Source organism: Lissotriton vulgaris, unplaced genomic scaffold (genome assembly GCF_964263255.1).
Source record: "Lissotriton vulgaris unplaced genomic scaffold, aLisVul1.2 SCAFFOLD_1371, whole genome shotgun sequence".
Taxonomy (NCBI): Eukaryota; Metazoa; Chordata; class Amphibia; order Caudata; family Salamandridae; genus Lissotriton; species Lissotriton vulgaris.
In genome coordinates this window covers 136,517-156,963 of record NW_028246465.1, presented here as the reverse complement: position 1 = coordinate 156,963, position 20,447 = coordinate 136,517, and the positions used below count along the sequence as shown (strand labels likewise).

The following is a 20,447-nucleotide window of genomic DNA, read 5'->3' as shown; positions in this document are numbered from 1 at the left end:
GTCGTACCAAGGCTCCTCGGGTTGGGGCTTCGCAGTCGACTCCATCAACAGCCATAGACCACAGTTCCATGTGCGAGGGTGGCCACACTGAGGGGGTTTGCAAGATGTGGCCGTGAGATGCTCCCAGCCGCTATGGCAGAAGGAAGGGGTCACAGCGAGGCAGGCTTCCGCAGTGCGGTGACTCGACACAGTAACGCACCTCCAGATCGGCACTCGTGGTCAAGGAGGCGGAATACGTTTCTGCAGGGAAGTTTTTGCTGGGTTTCTCCCAGAAATGTGTCCATATTTTGAAGCAGCTTACAGTTCTGCAGGGCCCTGAAAATGGAGCAGTGACTTTGCTGCAAATGCACTGCTTGCAGGATGGAAATGTGAGCAGGGTTGCCACTGTGAGAGGCCGAGAGCACAGATCGGGCGAATTTGCACGCCAACACACCACATTCTAGAGGGTGAGTGCAACTAGTAGTGCAGGTGTGTAGGAAAGCCCAAATCATGGCGGTAAGGTTGCAACAGTGCTTGGGCTGAACACTGAGAAGTCATTTATGGCCCTGAGACTACTAACAGGAGGCAAGCTGTACAAGCCCTCGGAGTTCCTGGGGTAACTGGACGTAGAGGGCAGAATCCTCCCTCCCTCAGTGCAGAGGTAGCAGGTCGCATGCCAATACAGCAGAGAACAGTGTAAAGTTGCTGTCCCTCCTGGCAATACAGCAATCAACTTGCAGCAGGCGAACAGAGAAGAGCAGTGGCAAAGTGGCAGTCCCTTCTGGCAGCGTAGCCTCCCTTAGTTTCAGAGTCTACTCAAGACCCCAGAATGAACTGCAAACATGGGGTCAGAGCCCCTGCACTTATACTCTAAAATGTCTTTGATGTAGGGGGTGACTTCACAAGAAACGTTAGAGGTGCACAACACCACATTTGAACCCCATCCCTGGCTCCAAACATCAGTAGGGAGTAAATCAACCCTTTACTGTTATTCTTGCATTCACATGAAGCAGAGGTCATGAATATGAGAGTAGCTCTGTGGCTATTCTACCTAGTACAGAATACTCCACTATCTGCCTCCTCTACCAGGGAAAATTAACATGATGCTCCGTGGGCTGACGACGGCTGAAATGCCAGAAACCGGTCCCTGGAAGCTTGTTTCCTTCCCAGTGTAAGAATTGGCTTGGTAGTTTGGTTTGCCCTGTTCCCATCATTCACTGGGACAGGAACAGACTAATTTGCATATAGCCAGGTTCTGAGCTGGGATGGTGCAGTGAGCTAAAAAACGGTGTTGGATCTAGCCCTGATCTCTTGACTGGGTGAGAGGATTCTGCTTAATTCAGAGACTCTGTCCATCACCACCCCTTGTTGTTAAATATTTTGTCCACCCTAAGCGTGGAAGGGTATACTCAGATGTGAGTCCCTTGCTCATTGCACCATCAGGATTCAAGCAAGCCGGGCCGACGACGGCTGAAATGCCAGAAACCGGTCCCTGGAAGCTTGTTTCCTTCCCAGTGTAAGAATTAGCTTGGTAGTTTGGTTTGCCCTGTTCCCATCATGCACTGGGACAGGAACAGACTAATTTGCATATAGCCAGGTTCTGAGCTGGGATGGTGCAGTGAGCTAAAAAACGGTGTTGGATCTAGCCCTGATCTCTTGACTGGGTGAGAGTATTCTGCTTAATTCAGAGACTCTGTCCATCACCACCCCTTGTTGTTAAATGCTCCCTGGGCTTCTGCAGTATTCATCAGGACATTCCCCAGTTTTCATCACTCTCCAAGGTATTACATCACTGCCCAAGATCTTACGTCCCTGTCCCACCATGAGGGACCTCAGTATGTGCTAAAGCAACTACACTGAGACCTTGCAGTGGGCTCTGTCAGACAAGGACTAACTAGGAAGCGAGCAAGCGCAGTCCTAAAGTTTCTACGCGGGTCACTCTGCAAATGTCAGTTTAACTCGAAGGGTGAGTAAGATGGTCGCAAAAAAGATCTCATACTGCAGTTTCAGCAACTTGAAACGTTAAAGAAACTCAGGGAGTTATTTTGCATGTTTCTATATATTTTTTTATGTTGTGATTTATATTTAGGTGTCTGTGTGCCTCACAACATTTACAGAGATTGTATAGTACTCACAATGAGGTGCAAACTTCAACGGTGGATCAGTGATTTAAACAGTTAGAATGGCAAGAATTTGACTACAATCACGGCTGATTTATGCTTCTAACCTTCCGAATGTATTCAGTCATAACATGTTATTTACAGAGTTTAGACTTGGCATATGTGTGGTACTAAGCGCTACATGAAAACAAATCATTAACATAATCATTTGGTAACTTACATATTTGACATGTCTAAATAATCATAATAACTCACAAACATGCGTCGCTGAATATCAAGGTTAAAGTTGAACAAGAGTAATTCGCGAGGTGGGAAATTGAGATTGCATCACCACATCAGCTTATATTTTTCTTCCCAGTAAAAATGCATGTTCAAGTAATGGTAGAGGAGGATTGTACTAATAAACATTGACTCCCAGAATACGACCACCAAAATATCCTGAACAATATTATTGTATTATTTAGGTCTCCAGGGGAAAATATTTGTGACTGTTAAGTTCAATATTATTAAGGACAGAATATTGAAGTAGAAAATGTCTAAAGGTATGTACATATAGGGAAGTATGGATTTACTGTTTCTAATTTCGCATTTATGTACATTAAAGACATATATAAAGTGTAGGTACATATATGTGGAATTAACTATGGAAAATCTAGACTTAGCTGTTGATATTTATTTTTCGATATGTTGTCCACAGTTTGTCCCATTGGTTTTCTGGGGGTCGGTGTTCAGGGTGCACTCCACAGAGGAGTAGAAACAGTGCTTAACTTGAGCCGGTGATTTCCATTGCTCGGCACTGGCACCTATTTGTCAACACCGGCGCTATGGCAGTCTGCAACTTGGTGGGGCTGTTAGGCTAATTTATCGATGAGAACAACAACAGTTATCTATTAATTCATTACATATTAAAAACGACTAATACCTATCGCCCAAACCATTCTTATAACTTTGGGGACCTGGAATAGCCTAAATTGTCACCCTTGTAGGAGTGCGATCAGTAGTAGTTGTTTTTGTTAAGTCACTGCCAGCGCTGGTAGAGCAATGATTTGTGCAAGCTGCAGTGGCCTCATGGCGGGGGCCCTGGCACCTATTTATTTACAAATCAAGCACTGGGTAGATGCTGGTATGAAGAGTCTATGGGGGTACATTGTAAGTGATGGGAAAATCCATTAACTGGTCTCCATCCGCCTTCTCTGTGGCACTGAGGGATTCCTGGCATGCAGCTCTTGACTGAGACCTTCTCCATTCTGTCTGCAGCACACGGATGCAGTCCATGACCTCCTGCTGGATGTGATCACGTGGGTCGGTATCCTACTCTCGCTCGTTTGCCTCCTCATTTGCATATTCACGTTCTGCTTCTTCCGAGGACTCCAGAGCGACCGCAACACCATCCACAAAAACCTCTGCATCAGCCTCTTTGTGGCAGAGCTTCTCTTCCTCATTGGCATCAACAGGACCGACCAGCCTGTAAGAACTTTACCATTATTATTAAGTACATAGCGAAATAAACAAAAAAACATGCATGTTCATTGGTCTTACTTCCACTATTTGCCATTGTTGTTGTGACCTTCTCGTATTTGCATACCAAGACAGCAAATTTATATACATAGAACTTTGTACAGAATATTTGTTTTTGTGACACATGGACATTGATTTTGAAAGACAGCTGAGCACAGGCCAAAGAAAAATCCATTTTGTTCAGAATATCACATAACCTTCACAGACGCTTCCGGGCCTCGGTTTCGATTGCCTCAGAGTTAGATGATAATTATCACACCCATAAAATGCCGGTATCCTGGGAATGGGAATTTACCGGGGGCCATATATGTCACCACTGCAAATTAAGTTGTGTTGAATAGGGATAGCAAGTGTATTGTGGTGCATTCTGAACCAAAACCTGCATGTCACAGTCTTTACTGTACCCTTTCCCTTATTGAATTTCGTCAAGTTTGACCTAACAAAGTGTATTAGTGCAAAAAATGGGAAAGTGCTATTATACAAACGGCATACTTTCCCTGTTTGCATCTGACGTACCTTAAAACATGTGTGCCGGGCACAAACAGGGAAAATGAGCCCTATTACATGGAATGCGCTGCCACCAGGGCAGTCGTGAAGTTGTGCTACTCTGAGCAGCGCATTCATGTGAAGAACGGAGCAGCTGCTTTGAAGCCGCTCCGCGTTTCACACTGCAGGCGGTAACCCACTTGCGCTGTTAAGGGGGATTATAGATCCCCTTGCAGGTGGGTGCACTGAATGGCTGCACCCCACTGCAAGTGCATATCTGCGGGGTCCATGGGACCCCTTCACACTTTCCAGAGGGCTGCCATCAGGGGGCGCACTGACAGTGCACCAACTTTTAGGTGGCGTACTGTTAGTGTGCGTCCTACAACTTCTTTGCCTCTGCATCTATAAAACAGAGCGGGTGCAGAGGCAAAGGGATATCCTCCTTTGCATGGGGCCAGGCCCTCTGAAGATATCACTGGGGCTTTATGTGCGCCAGCGCTATCGGTATTACAGGAGGGGATGCACAAGCATCTGCGGCCTCTTGTGTATTCCCGAAGTGCCACGGGGCACGTAAAGTGGGCGCAAATGCCTGTTGCACCCCGGGGGCACTTCCATAATACAGCCACGGGTGTGAAAAACATCGCTCTATATGCATTTGTAAATAGACATCTGCACAGAGATCACGAATTAAAGAAACATTTGTAATCAAAGTCGAATTTACCGTTTTTTTAAACTTCTTGTTGCATCAGTGCCTTTAATGACCCCCACTTCACATATTTTCAAATTAGTTTGTGTCTTAACCTGTACGGTTTGCAAACTGATTTGAGAAAGTGATGAATGGCAAATCAGTGGTTCGGCCATAGTTTTAAACATCCCAGGCCAGTGGCTTTATCAAAGTCCATATTCTATCAATAGTTCAAATTTCCAGTTGTCTGGCTGTTATTTTTTTTAAAAAAAATGTTCCTAACCTTTACCATGGCCATAAAACCACTTCCTCCACAACAAAGCAGTGTAACAAGCTTAGACAATACTTGATTTTGAGGTGAATCTACCTCCACTCATTTCGCCAAGTTTATGCTTGTAATTTAAGGGATTATATGTATTGATAGTTAAATAGTGCAGATACAGACAGGGAGCAATGGAGCTCTGCATATAAATAGGGGTTGGAGAAGACTCGAAACTGTGTACACCAAGGAGGGCGGTGTTTAAATAATAGCATACCAAGTCTTTCGCCTACTTAAGTAGAACTGACCTACACTACAATATGAGGCAAAGAAAAAAGTGGTTTGTCCACAATCACCTGAATTATGGTCAAGCGCACCAGCTGCAATTACAACCCAGGCCTCCGAGTTCCATCATTTGTGTGCAACGCGCGCAGAGGCTCAGACTTTTAAGCTGAATGTGGGAAAATGTTTGCAAGTTCATGACACATTTATGACTTAGCGCACCAGCTTCCGCTTTAATGGGCCGCAATAAATCAGTGTTATTTCCACAAACAATATGTCTATTTTTTCTTCTGTTAGATTGCTTGTGCAGTGTTCGCTGCTCTGCTGCATTTTTTCTTCCTGGCGGCCTTCACCTGGATGTTCCTGGAGGGGGTGCAGCTATACATCATGCTTGTGGAGGTCTTCGAGAGTGAGCACTCCCGAAGGAAATATTTCTACCTGGTTGGCTACGGCATGCCCGCACTCATCGTCTCCGTGTCAGCAGCAGTAGACTACAGGAGCTATGGAACGGATAAAGTGTGAGTACGGTGATTTCTTAAGGCCTGCTTTTTTTAAATTCTTCAACTATTGGGCGTTCTTCGTTGGAAACCGGAAGCCCATACTTCGAAAAGGCTATTGCCGCCAGGCATCTGAGGGTATTTAAATGTAGGCACACTCCAGAAGGTGGAAAATGGTCCTGAAAAGAAAGCTTTCCGTCATTTTGAGTTGTGCTAACTATGGGCCTCATAAGGATGGCGGACGGACCTGCGTCCGTCCGCCACGCCCGAGGTGGAGGGACTGTCCGCAGGGGCAGCGGCGGTCCCTCCGTGTGAATTAGGATGTGACCGCCACCCTGGCGGTCACATCCTGTATATTTAACATTGTGGCGGGTGCTGCTTGAAGCAGCACCCGCCGCAAGGTTAAATATGCATGCTTTCCATTTGCATGCACAAAACGGCAGGCACTGCGCGGTGCCTGCCGCCTTGTACATGCAAATGCTGGGGGGTACCATAGGTACCCCCATGTGCACCCCCGACACCCTGGGGGCCCGCAAGGGCCCCCCAGAAGCTATTTTCCACATGCTTTTCCATGGCTGTAAATCCGCTGCGGAAAAGCATGTTTTTACACACATTGTAATTTGGCTGGCGGTGTCTTGCAGACAACGCCACCAAATTGCAACCAACACTCCGCGCATCAGGGGCGGACGGATCTGCCATCCACTGCTGATCCCACCGCCATCCTAATCTGGCGGTGGGTGTTTTGAAGGGCCGCAGCGTTGATTCCGCATCCTCCGGGCCGGCGCTGGCTTCCGCCGGCCCGAAGGATGCGGAATCACCGCAATCCTAATCGGCCCCTTTATTTGCAGGGACATCTTAAGAATTTTGAGGGCCTCCGGGCCATACATAATTTGTGGCCCCCTACTTGGAACAACTCAGAATTTATTTTCCATTTTCAGCTAATTCAAGCCCTGAGCAACTATGGTCTGATCATTGACAATCCTCTTTTTTGGCCCCCAAATATTAAAGGGGACCCCAGTCCTTCAGGGGGTCCTCATTCAGTGTAAAGCCTTTGAATATTTATGATAGATTGGAGGCCTGGGAGCCCCTTTTCATAATGTGAAGGGGGGCATCATTTTTGCGTTATACCACTGCCTGGGACTGTTCTGAAAGCTTAGTGACGGGGCCCTTAGAAAGGTGGGTGCCCGAAGCCAGAGCCGACCTTGCCCATGCCTTAAAACGTCTCTGTATACTTGTCTTGCTGAATTGGGAATGCCATATTTAGAGGAGATTTATTTAGTTCCTCCCTTATTATGGCATGCAGACTTGTTAATTCACCCTGGAATTCAGCCTTATAATGACAATGTGACCCATGTGCATCACAGATTTTTATTGACTAGATTTCGTCTCAGTTTAGCACACACATTGGTAGCTTTTAAAAATAAAAACAACACCTTTGCTTACTTACTGATTTGCCCTTGTGATGAGTTTTCAGTGGAAAGCACTTAACACATGTTATTTTTGTGTGATTTTTAAGCGATACTGAGGAAATTTTTCATCATTCTGCTACTGAAACTTTTACATTTTAAGCAGCGGAAACCTGCTCTTCTGTATTTACAGCAACTACACCCCCGTAATTTTCTTCTCTCTTGTAAATTTTCTATGACAAGCGTCTCCCAAACTGTGGAACTCCCTTCCCCTTGAGCTTACCAGTCAATCCTCCTTGACAATTTTCAAAAAACTTCTCAAAACCTGGCTTTTTTCTCAAGCATATTAGATTCTTGCTCTCCCAATGGCCTTTGGTCTAGTTATCTGGAGTCTGGACTTTCCATGTCTGTTCGTATTGCGCCTTGATGCCCCTTGGGGCTAAGTTTTGCGCGGTATAAAAACGCCATTCATTCATTCATTCATACCATACAAAGAGGTTTCCTAGAGACATAGTTTTTTGTTAGAGGGAGCATTATGACCTTGTATTATGTTTTTAGCAATATGGACTCCATTTGTTAACTGCTTTGTACATTTGTGGATCTTAAGAACTAATACGTTTTTAATACACATACATTCACATTTATGGTATCTTTCTTTTTTCTGATGTTTTTTATGGTTCTGTAATGTACCAAGTGAAGTTATTGAGTGATTTCTTAACTCAAATCACACGTGTCAACCTCCCAGAAATGTAACGCCCTATGCAATACAGTAATGACAGCAGAATAGTGATTCACAGCAGATTTTTCTCTAGCGGAGCTCATTAATCTTCTTTTTTTCATTAAAAATTGAAGGATACTCAGCGTGCCGGCACTTAACTTCCCATTCTCCTTTTTCAAGTAGAGGTAGCACTCATGCAGAACCAAAGTGTGTTCCGCTTCTAAGAGCTTCTTGCTTGTTTCATGTCCGTTCAAAGGGGTAAATCCCTGTTCCCTTTTTCCTGAGCTTAACTAAGCCAAAGTCAGGGGCGGCTCTAGGCTCATGGCGGCCCTGGGCAGGGAGCGTAGGTAGGGGGCCCCGGAAGAGGGCGTCCGGGTGGGGCGGAGCGCGGAGGCCATTGAAGAGGGGGGTCAGGGTGTTATGGAAGTGGAACAGGGCCAGGAGGCTGCCAAATCCCTGCCAGGGGCTGCCACGCAAATATGTATCCATCCTCAGAGGATTATTATATTAAGGATATATATTGGCGTGGTGGCCCCTGGGGTTTGGTGGCCCTGGGCAGGTGCACAGCTTGCAGATGCCTACGGCCGCCCCTGCCAAAGTGAAGCAGCAGCCGGCACAGGTAAGCAGGGTGGGGAGTCGACAGACGATGAAATAGGTACAATTAAATAAGTAAATAATACCTATACAGTCCTCTGTCGACTTCCACGCCGCACCACGCTTACCTGTTCCGGCCGCCGCTGCCAAAGTGCAGCAAATCACCTCCCCTTAGTTGGATAATACCATTGAATTTAAAAGTGAGCACACAGTTATGCTGTGCGTGTGCTTGGTTAGGCATGTGCTTGGAGCAGGGAGCACACTTCTAAGTGGATGATGGCAAGATATTGATGTCATTCAATTCACGTTTTCTTCATGTTATGCTTTGCGGTGGTAATGCAGTCTTATTGCCACCACTACTTTCATTTGTATTCTTATAGCTGATCATTGACAAGTTCTTAAAAAGTAGTTTAATTTGTGGATGGTTTCTTGTACTTGCAGAACAGCTACATCACATTTGACTGGAGAGAACACCAAGCTAAAATTAACACTGTAGTTAAACGTCTAAACTTACAAGATGATAATTGGGACATTAATTCACGTGTTGGTTGATTGCTACTGTCATTAAAGGTCTTTGATTTCTATGTTAATAGCTATTTGTATTAATTTTTGGGCATGGGCATTTCTCATTTTCTTTGTTTCACAGTGTGGTTAGGCACTGCTGTGTTGAAAGGGTTCTTCTGCAAGTGTAGTCATGCACTAAAGTATTATTTAAGCCTATTTTGGCAGCGGACTCAGTACATTTGTCAGATAGGTTGTATTTTCAGGGTGCAGCTGGTCCCATGTCCTTTTCTCAGACAATCCTCTTGGATTTTTGAAAGACTCTATTAAAAATGAAGAGGTGACAGTAGATGAAGATGTGGAAGATGCAAGCAAGGAAGAGAATGGGAACACAATCAAGGCACAGGATAAGATCCGGATTTTCCAATGAAATTGCACTGTTTGGGGTTTGTTTGTGCGAGATTTGATTGCTGCCCTTGACAGTTAGAATAGCGTACACAAAGTCTCTCATCTTGAAAATGACTCTTTGTCGACAAGCTCAGAAAAGTGTTCAGTTCATCAAACACAGTTATTTGCGGTTGCTTTATTTGTTTTGCTAGTACGTCCCTCAGAGTGACTGAAGGCCATGAGATGATTGGTCGACCAACTCACGTCCCCACTTTTCTGCCAATTGCATTGTTTCCGTTGTGTTGTATTATCTGGGTCTGCAAGTGATTTTAGAATGGCTAGAAACGTCCACTTTCCATTCAGTACCTCAGACAATGGTCGTTTTGGGAAAACCAAATATGCATATCTTGACGCTATTGAGAACATTCTGTAGACTTACTCCTAGTTATACATAATGGTCAAGGCACAATTGCGGCAACAACGCAGCCCCCCTTGAACCACAATGCAAGGGTGCATTTGTGCTAGGCACTAATTTGTGCACAGGCACAGACAGAGTGGGCAGGAATGCACTATATTTCATCAATACAGTGCTTTCATCAATACGCAGGGCAGCTCAGCAAGGAGACTTGCAGGGCTGCCCTATTCCAAAGAGTAGTAAATGAGGCCCCTAGTACCTAGCCTGAAGAACATACTTGTCTGCCTATACTGGGATGCTTATCATTATATGCACCCCTACTTATGAAGTACAAGCTTAACTTCAAACTCCGCCACATGCTTTTCAGAGAGCACTCGGGGCACAGACAACAACAAAGTACTTCAGGGATATCGATCCACAGACATGGGTGACAGAAGCGAGGTTTGGTTCAAGGCTGTGTACATAGGTGTGAGTAGCTAGGTAAAGGGGTCCTTCGATTTAGTGGCGAATACATGGATCTGATAGTGGGTCATCGATGATGTTAAATAAGACATAGATTTGTATCACTTTCCTGAATTGGAGGATGGTAGGGTCTGATTTTGTAGGTGAATAGAATTACTAGTTTGTTTAGCATAAAATGGGATGGCTTGCTTCTGAGTTATTTCTATTTTAGAAATATATTTTTATTTTAAGAGTTTTTTTATAGCGCTGGCTAGACCCGGAGGTATCAGAGCACTTTACATGAGGTTCCACAAAATTACATCAGCTACAACTTACATCAGTTGCTAGATAAACATTACACGAGCATGGAAGACGAGATAAGTGAAAGTGTAGAGGGGAAGGGGATAAGGGTAAAGGCGTATGAGGGAGATAAGGCGGAGAGACGAAGGAAAGACTGACCAAAGTCTGGCTTGGTAGGTAACGGTCAAGGGGGAAGTCCCAAAACCCATCTCCTCTATAGTAATAAGGCAGCTCCACCGGGCATTGGCCAATTAGCTAGGTCTCAATGGGAAAACATTTAAAGAACATAGAGGACGAAATAAATGGAGCGTGGGAGGGTAATGGGGTAGAGTAAAGGAGGAAAATCTGCCCAACGTCCAGCTGGGTAGCTGACGGCCGAGGGGGAAAGTCCACAGCCCATCTCCTCTTTAGCTATCAGGTAGCCCCACCGGGCGTCGACCAGAAAACTAGGTCTCCATGGTCACTAGTCACAGAAAAAACATTTAAGGAGAATAGAAGACTAGGAAATGGAGAGAATGAAGGGAAAGGGGTAGGGTAAAAGGGGAAGGAGGGACAGAGAGACGAAGGGAAAATCTGCCCAAGGTCCGGCTGGGTAGGTGAGGGCCGAGGGGGAAGTCCACAGCCCATCTCCTCTATAGCTATCCAGTAGCTCCACCGGGCATCGGCCAGATAGCTAAGTCTCCGCAGTCGGAGGTAAGTTCAGCAAGTTCTATGTCTTGATGGGGGATAGTTGAAAGTCAATTCGATGTACGGTTTTTATCCTAAAGTAATAGTATAGCATGGTAGGGACCACTGCGTCAGCCATATTGTGGTCGGACACAGGAATTTTGACCTTGATGTTATATTCGGCAAGCCCCCATTATTACATGTGCACAAACTAGGCGCCAGCAAGACCTCCAAGCTCCCATTGTGATCACTAGAGGTCACCCTCTGCTCACCCACTCCCTGGCTCCAACGAGCATCAGCTGTACATCTGAGGAATCACGCGCTCAGGCGTTTGATTTGGCCACCCAAGACTCATGTGGTATTGCACGGTCGTGCACCGGAGCTCTAAGCCATCAAGATTAGACTGCTCCCTCTGATTTGGCATATAGAAGTAACTATATGGCCAACAATGCTGTGTCACCTAAACGAATGGCAGAAAAGATCCTCAGACAATGCTGGCTTTCTGGTGGAAAGGTTGAGTTGAGTTAATAACGGTTGGTGACTGACTCGGGTGGCATTAAATTGCAGTGGGCACCGGAAAAGTACAAAGCAGGCTGCAGCTACAAGTGAACTTGGGCGCCATATTAGGGTCAGCCCACACGCAGTGAGAGGACGCCAGGTGATAAACGTAGTTGCCCATGAGAATGCTCCATGTCCCCCAGCGGTCGCCACTTTAAAAGTCAGTGTTCAGTGGATTAGATCTAAGGCAAGACTCTCTAGGCGAAGGTTGAAGCGTTTGCAGAATCCTGTTAAACGGCCACCATCTTAGAGTCAGGCTGCATCGAAAACTTCCCTCTCAGCTTAAAGCATCTTTTGAACTGCTGCAAAAGTGATTTTACCTTAACAGAGGTGAATTTTAGGGTCCGGATGATGGACTCACATCACAGCAGCGGAAAGGTTAAAATTGCCACACGGTCCGCGGTGAGTTCAAACCACGGGTGCAGTGTGGACTGGCCCCCCCAGGAACAGGAGCAGCGGCGGTAGGCTTTCGGGCGCCGCAAAGCCAGCAGAATGCAGCTCGTCAGTCAGGTGAGCTCCGGTGCCGAGACACAAGGCACTTAGCTTGGTGGGCGGTATTTGCTCGCAGGGCTCAGGCTGCAGGTCGCAGGAGTAAGAACAACAGTTCTCAAAGGCTCGCGCCTGCCATTTTTAGAAGCCTGATGGTGGCGCTCTCAAAGGGTAGTGGTGATAACATCACTACTGCAGTGAATCCGATAAATTGCCCTCACAAGTTTCCCGCCACCTCCAGCATAGATGTATTGCGCTTTGGTCGCATCTCCCAGGTTGCAGGGTCCACCCGTCTTACTGCTGCAAGTGATCAAGTGGTCTGGGTGAGGCTGAGAGGGGCGGCGGGACCGGGTGAATGTTTTGGACACAATACCAGCCAGAATTGTGGTTACAAACTATGTCATCTCCTCTAGAGACTGGGGTCTTGTCGAAGAGATGCACCAATAATATTCACCTGAATCACCACATCTTTGTTATAGCAATGTGATGGGATAACCAAGCGTTGTTACCCTCCTTAGATTTAGATATTCATGGATTGTGCAGGTGGTGCTAAGGACGCTCATTTTTGTGGATGAGAACTTAGTTCTTATCATCAGACTTTGATCAACAGAGAGTCTGAGTCAGAGAAAGGAAAAAGAATGAGGAAGAAAAAGATAGGAAACAGGGCAAAAACAGAAAGCAGAGTGAGTGAATAAGGTAATCAGGAAGTGTAGGGGTGGAAGTGAGGTGGAATCAAGATTAGGCGGAATATAGTGTACCAGCAGCGACGGCTCGTGGAGGGAGTTACGGTGGGGCAGGAGGGCGGGGAGGGGGAGGGGCAGGGCGGAGGTTGCTAAAAACCGGCATATGGATAGTTGCAGGTAAGTAAACAATTTAATTAATAAAACGAATTTCGTAGCTCGCACTGCATTGCATTTTGCGATGCAAGGCGCACTACGAAATTCGTTTTAATAATTAAATTGTTTACTTACCTGCAATTATCCATATGCCGGTTTTTAGCAACCTCCGCCCTGCCCCTCCCCCTCCCCGCCCTCCTGCCCCACCGTAACTCCCTCCACGAGCCGTCGCTGTGTACCAGTGATGGCGGCCTGAATAAAAACGTTGGGACCTGCATTTATTATTACATTTTTTATTAATTACTGATGGCATACAGTATCCATTTTTTCTGTCCCCTCACCACCTTTTACCAGTGAGCATCATGAAATCTAGCACCACTTGCACCGCAGTTCAATCCCTGCTTAACAGGATATGTGTACCACTTATTTCAGTTATTTCACTTTCCGAAAACCTACACTGCATACTCAAATGTATTTGCAAACTCTGTTGGCTTTAATTAATTGATCATTGAAATGTAGGATTGTCGCGTAGCATATGTGTATTAGATATCCACATTCCCACTTTTAAATAACCATTCTTTGATCATTTGGATTTTTACACGATCAAACGCTGGTCAACTCCTCCCCTCCCCCACCCAATTTGGCACCTCATGATTGCTCTTCCAGATGTTATTTTGATGCTTGCTTTTGCTGTAGTTCTCATCCTTCGGGCTCAGGCCTACCTGTCGCTTATTTTTTTTCTCCAGAAGACTACATTTTGCAGCTCCTAACATTCTCTGTTTATATATGTACGAACCTTATCCATACAAGCTTAGCCGTGGCAGGCTTACGCGGGAAAACCATTCGCGACAAAGCTATTTTAAAACCTTGATGGCTTTCGCCGAGTTATTACCGTGTCCATTTTCTGAATTTACACAGAGGAATACAACTATATCAGAATGCATTGCTTGCCATGACTACACCAGCGGTGCACATTTGCCGCATTAGAGGATTAGATTGGAAGCTCGGGTCTCCAGGTTGCCTCAAAGCTTTCACTTAATTTTTAGATATTGGGTGGATGAGAAATCCCTGGCTGTGAAGAAGGATTCGAACCTTAAAACAGCCTTTAACCAATTTTAATGGGTTCAACTATAGCTGTATAAACTATATTTAATGAGGGCCTTGGCCTTATTTTTCCCACAACTGAAACCCCAACACAAGCAGCTGTGCCCAAGCAAATGATCTGTTCTGAATGTAGCATGAGACCTTTGAAATAATATGCAATAATGTTCCTATCAAGAAATTCAATTTACTGATGCAGTATCGCTCTTTCAAGTTGCTTTTAGCGATGAAGGTAATGTGCATATCAAGAATTCCGTGTTCGAGTATATAATGTGCACCGTGCATGCTAGATTCAATAACATAACTAATGTTTGGGAAGTGTTTTCCACACCAAGTCCATGCATGTGGATCCTGTGCATTAAGTGTTGTGCACAGATTTCATTCCGTCTGTACCAGTACATGTCAAATGAACCATGCTTGAATTTGGAATTAATATATGATTGTAGACTGAGTTTAGCTTTCAATCTTTTTGATGTACATATGTTTATCCCCGTTAGCTGTATGTAATTGCTCCCTACTTCAGAGCTGTATGTAATTGCTCCCTACTTCAGAGCTCAAGTGACCATTCATTTCAAAGTTTAATACAATTTAAATCTTGTGTGTGTACAGTATGGTGCCAGAAGTGGACCAGTTCTGTTTTTGTGAAAGCCGTGCACCGTTGATGTCGCAGTCATGCAAATTCTGCGTGCAGTAACTGTTCTTTACCTGTGGGTGGAGCTTGCATTTCCGCTACATTTAATTTAATTTAATTTAATAACGATTTTTAAAGCTCCTGGTGACCCAAGGGCATCCCCGCGCTATAAGATTTGTGATCCTGTTGAGGGGGAGGAGAGGGAGGGGAGACAGTCAAGGGGACTTCATTTGCTGTTCCTATTCTCCCTGGGAGGGAAGTGTACTCAGCTGGCACCTATGCTTTACCTATTCTCTAGTTTGGCACTGCTACTGCCCTGGCATTGCCTGATCTTTGTCCCTAAGTGCTTGATATTGCTGCTACCTATAATGTATCTGTTCTGTGTGGGAGGCAAGCTTGTACTGCAGATGCCAATGTGGCATCAGCTCGGTATCTTAATGAGGCACCGGAACTCTTTTTAGCACACAACAGGCAATTCGATTGGCTTTGCCAGTGCTTGCGTTTTGTGCATTCATCAAAGCTCTTTTCTGCTGCAGGACTTTTGCTCAATAATTATGAAGACAAGCCACACACCTTCTGCTGTATAATAGAGTTCAAATGAAGTCAGTTCCCACGCAGGGAAAAACACTGGATGTGGAAACCTAAACAAAAAAACACAGGAAGGTAGATGATATGTTTTTGGGAACAGTGAAGAAGGGCCAAGGAAAAGCAGATCCAAGACTTGAAAAAGCATTGAAAATGCAATAGGTGTCACCTTTGATTAAGTTAAAGCCGTTTCCTTTGCTAATGGTATTGTATGGCAAAGCAAATGGCTTTAACTTAATGAAAGGCGAGAACTATTGCATTTTCAGTGCTTGTTATCTTTGGATATGAATGCGTACTTTTCATGAACATCACGACCCTACAGCAATCCATAAAATCATGAATATGTATGCCCTGTAATTTTTTTATATTCACGCCATATATGCATTTGTACTATTTCTATGTATACTTTAATGGTTTACGACAACCGAATAAAGTATTTTACTACTACTATCCCTACACTACTAATAAAGCAAGCAAAGGCAAGGTTTCCATATTAAAAAAAACAACAAACAGTTTTACAAACAATACATATTTGGGTACCATTTCCCAGCCCTTCCAGAAGAATGTTAAACATAACAAAACCAAGCCGCCAGCAAACTTTTGCTTTTTTGTCTTCCTCTGTGACCATGTTAAAGCCTTTTTGGAATCCTACTCTGCAAGGTAGTCAGCCACTCCCGGTAGTGATTTCAGCTATTATCCACAAATTATTTTGGAAATCAATATTGCTTCGTATATATTTTAACAGCATACTCCAATCTTGTCACATATATATATTTATATAAACACATTATATTTAAATCTCTCCTGAGTTAGGGTCAAATATAATCTGATTTTATTTGTTCTATAAAAAGCCCACCTGTTGCTCCCACCCTTTCTTGTATGTCCAAAAACGCGTTGCAGCGTGGCATATTTTATTTGTATTTAACCGTTAATGTTTTTCAGTTTTATGTGTTGCATCTACTTTACCCAACACCCATTGTTTTGACTGTTGGCATTGGTTCACTTGTTTGTTTAGCATACATAAGTCCCCGCCCCTCACCACACAAAAAATGTCCCTTGTGACTACTTTCTACTTTTGGTTTCTATTTTATGTTAATTGTGCTGACCGAGTAAAGAAGAGAGAGCAGCAAAGAAAGCCCACAGACACAATAAATTACCCTCTGCAAACTATTCTAATCTTTTATTCAATTAAAACTCCTTCCTTCCCCTTTTATGAATGGGAGAGAGGACAGATATTGGAAGGGAGAAAAAAAGCAGGAGGAGGGGTTGGAAGAAGGAGGCGCGAGAGCATTGGATGCCACTCTGACTGACAGAGAAAGCAGGAGCCACCTCTCTTGCTCCTCCTCCTCTAGCAGTGTGTGGTTTGTGTTTATGTGAGGCCGTGGTCAGTCCCCCTCGATGTCGTGTTCACCTAGGGGGAGGCGAAACTGCAGCCAGGAGGAGGGGATTGAAAGAGAGCGAGAGAGAGAAGAGGGAGAGACAGCCGCAAACCAAAACAAGCAAGCTTTATAAGTACATTATACCCAGTGGGGACAGACAGTTTCATTTAGGAACAGCTCGGATCACACTCTTCTGGAGCCGTGAACTTGCCAAATAATACACCCCCCCTCCCAAAACAAGCTATGGTAGCGCAGAAACAAAAACAGGCAACAGTAGAGAGACTAGGCACAAAAACAGGCAACATAGAGAAAATGGGCATAAAAACAGGCAGCGACAGAGAGCGCAGGGACAAAAACAAACAACGATAAAGAGCGCTGGTATAAAAAGAGGCAATGACAGAGGGCACGGGTACAGAAACAGGCAACGAAAGAGAGGAAGCGCAGGCACAGAAACAGACAACGATAGGCAACAATAGGGAGCGCTGGTACAAAAATCGGAAACAACAGAGAGCATGGATACCGAAACAGGCAACAATAGAGAGCGCAGGTCCAAAAACAGGCAACAAAAGAGAGCAGGGAACAAAAACAGGCAATGATATCGCAGGTAGACAAACAGGCAACAATAGAGATTACAGGTACAAAAAAAACCAGGCAACAATAGAAAGCATGCAGGGTACTCAGAAACGCAAACTCTTCGCCTACTACAGGACAGCCAATGCGCCACTTTGGGAGTCGGAAGCAGGGCAGAGGTGGTGGGTTACAGCAGTTCTATGGAACGCGTGCATGCAAGAAGAGAGAAGGAGGACTCACGCAAATAGAGCTTACAGAGTAATTGAAGGAGGCCGTGTCCCTCCGCAAGTAAACGATCCAATCCCTTTTGGCTGGGCCAAAAGCTAACAGGGTGGCAACCCTTAGTGTAATGATTGCCTCCAGTGAAATCATTACACCGTGTTTTGCATCATCAATGACGCAAAACGACACGCACCAATCCAAATTACAGGCGGAGCAGCGACAAATCTTCTGGAATTGTATTGATTCCAGAAGCTCTCGCATGGCGAGATCAACGCATGCGTGCTGCTAACACCAGGCGAGACCTAACAACGACAACATGTTTCACTAGAAGTATTTACATGTCGCTTTCAGGGCAAAACCTCAGAGTTTTTAAATCCAGTTTTCAGATTCAGCATCAAATAGCTGATTTACTAACTTGTCCACTAAATCTCCAATGTGATACTAGGCTGATTAGCAGTTTAAATCTTTAGACTGCTAGAATGAAAATGTAAGATTTGTCATTTGCGAATTTAATGAAGTCTGGCCATAAAAAGGTGGAAGGGTGTGAGCTGACCATGTTTAATACCTGATAGTTTACTGTGTTATGGAAAATTAAACACATAAGTGGAAGGCACATTGAAGTGTATTTGCATTGGATTCATCTTCCCAAAGGGGCCATTCTGAGATCCGAAATAAATGATGGACTGCATGAAACATGACCCTGCGTCCACCAACAGGCATGCAAAATTTTAGATCAAAATGATTTAACGCTACTGGGTCAGTCTTTAAGGAGTAAAAATATCGTTTAGTTTTCCAAAACTGAAATGAACAAGAGTATTGTGTCAATATGTCATGACTTGATGCACCTGAACAGAAGCCCGCTTCCAGAGCATGTTGGGCATTTAACAGGTCAAGACGCCCAGGTCGTGTGCAGTGTTTCCTACTGAGTTTCCAACTGATTAATGAAATTCAAGGCAAGGTTAGCATCTGCTAAAGGTCGGTCAATTGAGCAACCCAACATCTTTCACGGAATGCTACAACATGCTGGAGTGGAGATGTTCTCCATTCAGATCCATGTGATACAGATCACAGATAATATGTTGTTCTGAAAAGCAGGTCAACACAAAATCCATATTGGCTGCAAGACAGTTGAGTGCACATTTGTACAGTGCAACCCTGTACTGGTAACCTGGGAAATTAGAACTTTAAACTGTATCTGAAATGTATGTACCAATCCACCATTGCTATTGTCACAGTTTGTAGTCTATTCAGTTATGGTGATATCACCATCACGGGCTCCGTTCTTCGATGTTATTGATAGACAAATTGTGTTTCATGCCCATACTGATGATACTTGTATTCTTTTATATTGTTCCTATTTACATTCTTATAATGATATACACTCCACCTGAGCCTTTCCAATGGTCTATAAAAGTAAGTGTGTGTTATACGTTTTATTTTGTATTGTGTACCTATGTCCGTGATTCCTATATTGCCTCTGAAATGGTGAGATACATCTGAGGTTAGAAAAACTGAAAGTTGTCCTGACCATCGAGATCTTTATTTAACACCTTCCGTGCGGCCCCGATTTCTTCAGTGTGCTGGACATTCCTTAACTGGGTGCGGTCGTGACGGAACCATTCTGTCATCAGCACAGCTCAACCGTGACTGATGACAGAATGGTTCCGTCACCAGCATCGAAGGGGTTAAACACTACATTGACAGGCCAGACCTTCGAGCTTTGGTAAAATAAGGCTCAGTGCCAGGACCCTAGCAAAGGTAGGGAGAGTCCTGCTTGTCACTCGGAAACAAAGGGGGAAAGGAGATGTTGAGATGTATAGGCCCTATAGAAACAAGTAGAATTGAACAGTAGGAACGCTGCATTGCATTGGCCTCTTGAGCATAGGTAGGGTTCTCTGTACTCAGTCCTCTATTCCAGCAAAGAGAAAGGTCAATTTGTGCTTCCACCACTTTAAGACACATGACACAAGCAACTCATTGGGCAATACGTGTAGGTGAGCTTGATATATCTAAAGTAGCCCTGGGTTGTGAATGTGGAAGTAAATTAGGCATAACATGCATGCATTCCCCACATTGATAAAGCTTCCCTCTGAAACTACAAAGACACCAAGCAAATGTTTAATCTGCAGTGCAGGATAAAGAATATTAGATCTCTCCCCTAAATTATTTAAACTTGATTGTGATGCAGAAGTGTGGGAAAGATGTAGTAGGTGCATTCCATGTGTTTGCACCTCAATTACACAGGACTTTAGTTCTGAGCATGTTGATACTTCTGTAAAATCTGCCTTGTGGTGAGGACAGCAGCCTTGGTTCCCTGATGAGTTGACACCTAACACCTCAGCCAGTTGCTATTATGCAGAAAGCAATATCTTGAGACTCTAGATGTCAGCAGGAAAGTTTGTCTAATGTCAGAGCAGTGGGTTTTTAGGCGATCCATTAAAAAATATGAAGTAGGAGAGGATCAATAATGGCAGATATGGACCATCTGCTCTAATATGCCAATGCTTGTGTTTATAATTCTTAAATTTACAACCTTCTATCTTCAGTGATATGGAAAGTTATGACATTATAAACATTTTCATCTGACTTTCTCAGTAACTAAAGACACTCTCCATTGTTATAACTTGTAAAACAGGTCTTTAGCGACTGCTAGAGACCTCTGCAGTGGATCATGATTGTATATTACAGGAGTATAAACAATCCTAATAAGATCCCACTAACTCTAGAATTATATATATAGTTCTAAAGTGTGTATTACCTTTATCCTCTTCAGAAATTCCTGAGCTCAAATGTAAAAGTTTTTGCTAATTGTCTTTGCTATT

At 44.3% G+C, this 20,447-nt stretch overlaps 1 protein-coding gene across 1 annotated transcript in view; it reads left to right on the top strand.

Annotated features, from left to right (window-relative positions):
• The window catches only part of LOC147665952 (adhesion G protein-coupled receptor L3-like), a 477,982-nt gene that overhangs the window by 370,862 nt on the left and 86,673 nt on the right, over positions 1–20,447 (top strand). Inside the window, exons 13-14 of the mRNA XM_086949385.1 lie at positions 3,357–3,566; positions 5,627–5,847. Coding sequence (XP_086805511.1) covers positions 3,357–3,566; positions 5,627–5,847 — 431 coding nt within the window. The remainder of the gene's footprint in view (positions 1–3,356; positions 3,567–5,626; positions 5,848–20,447) is intronic.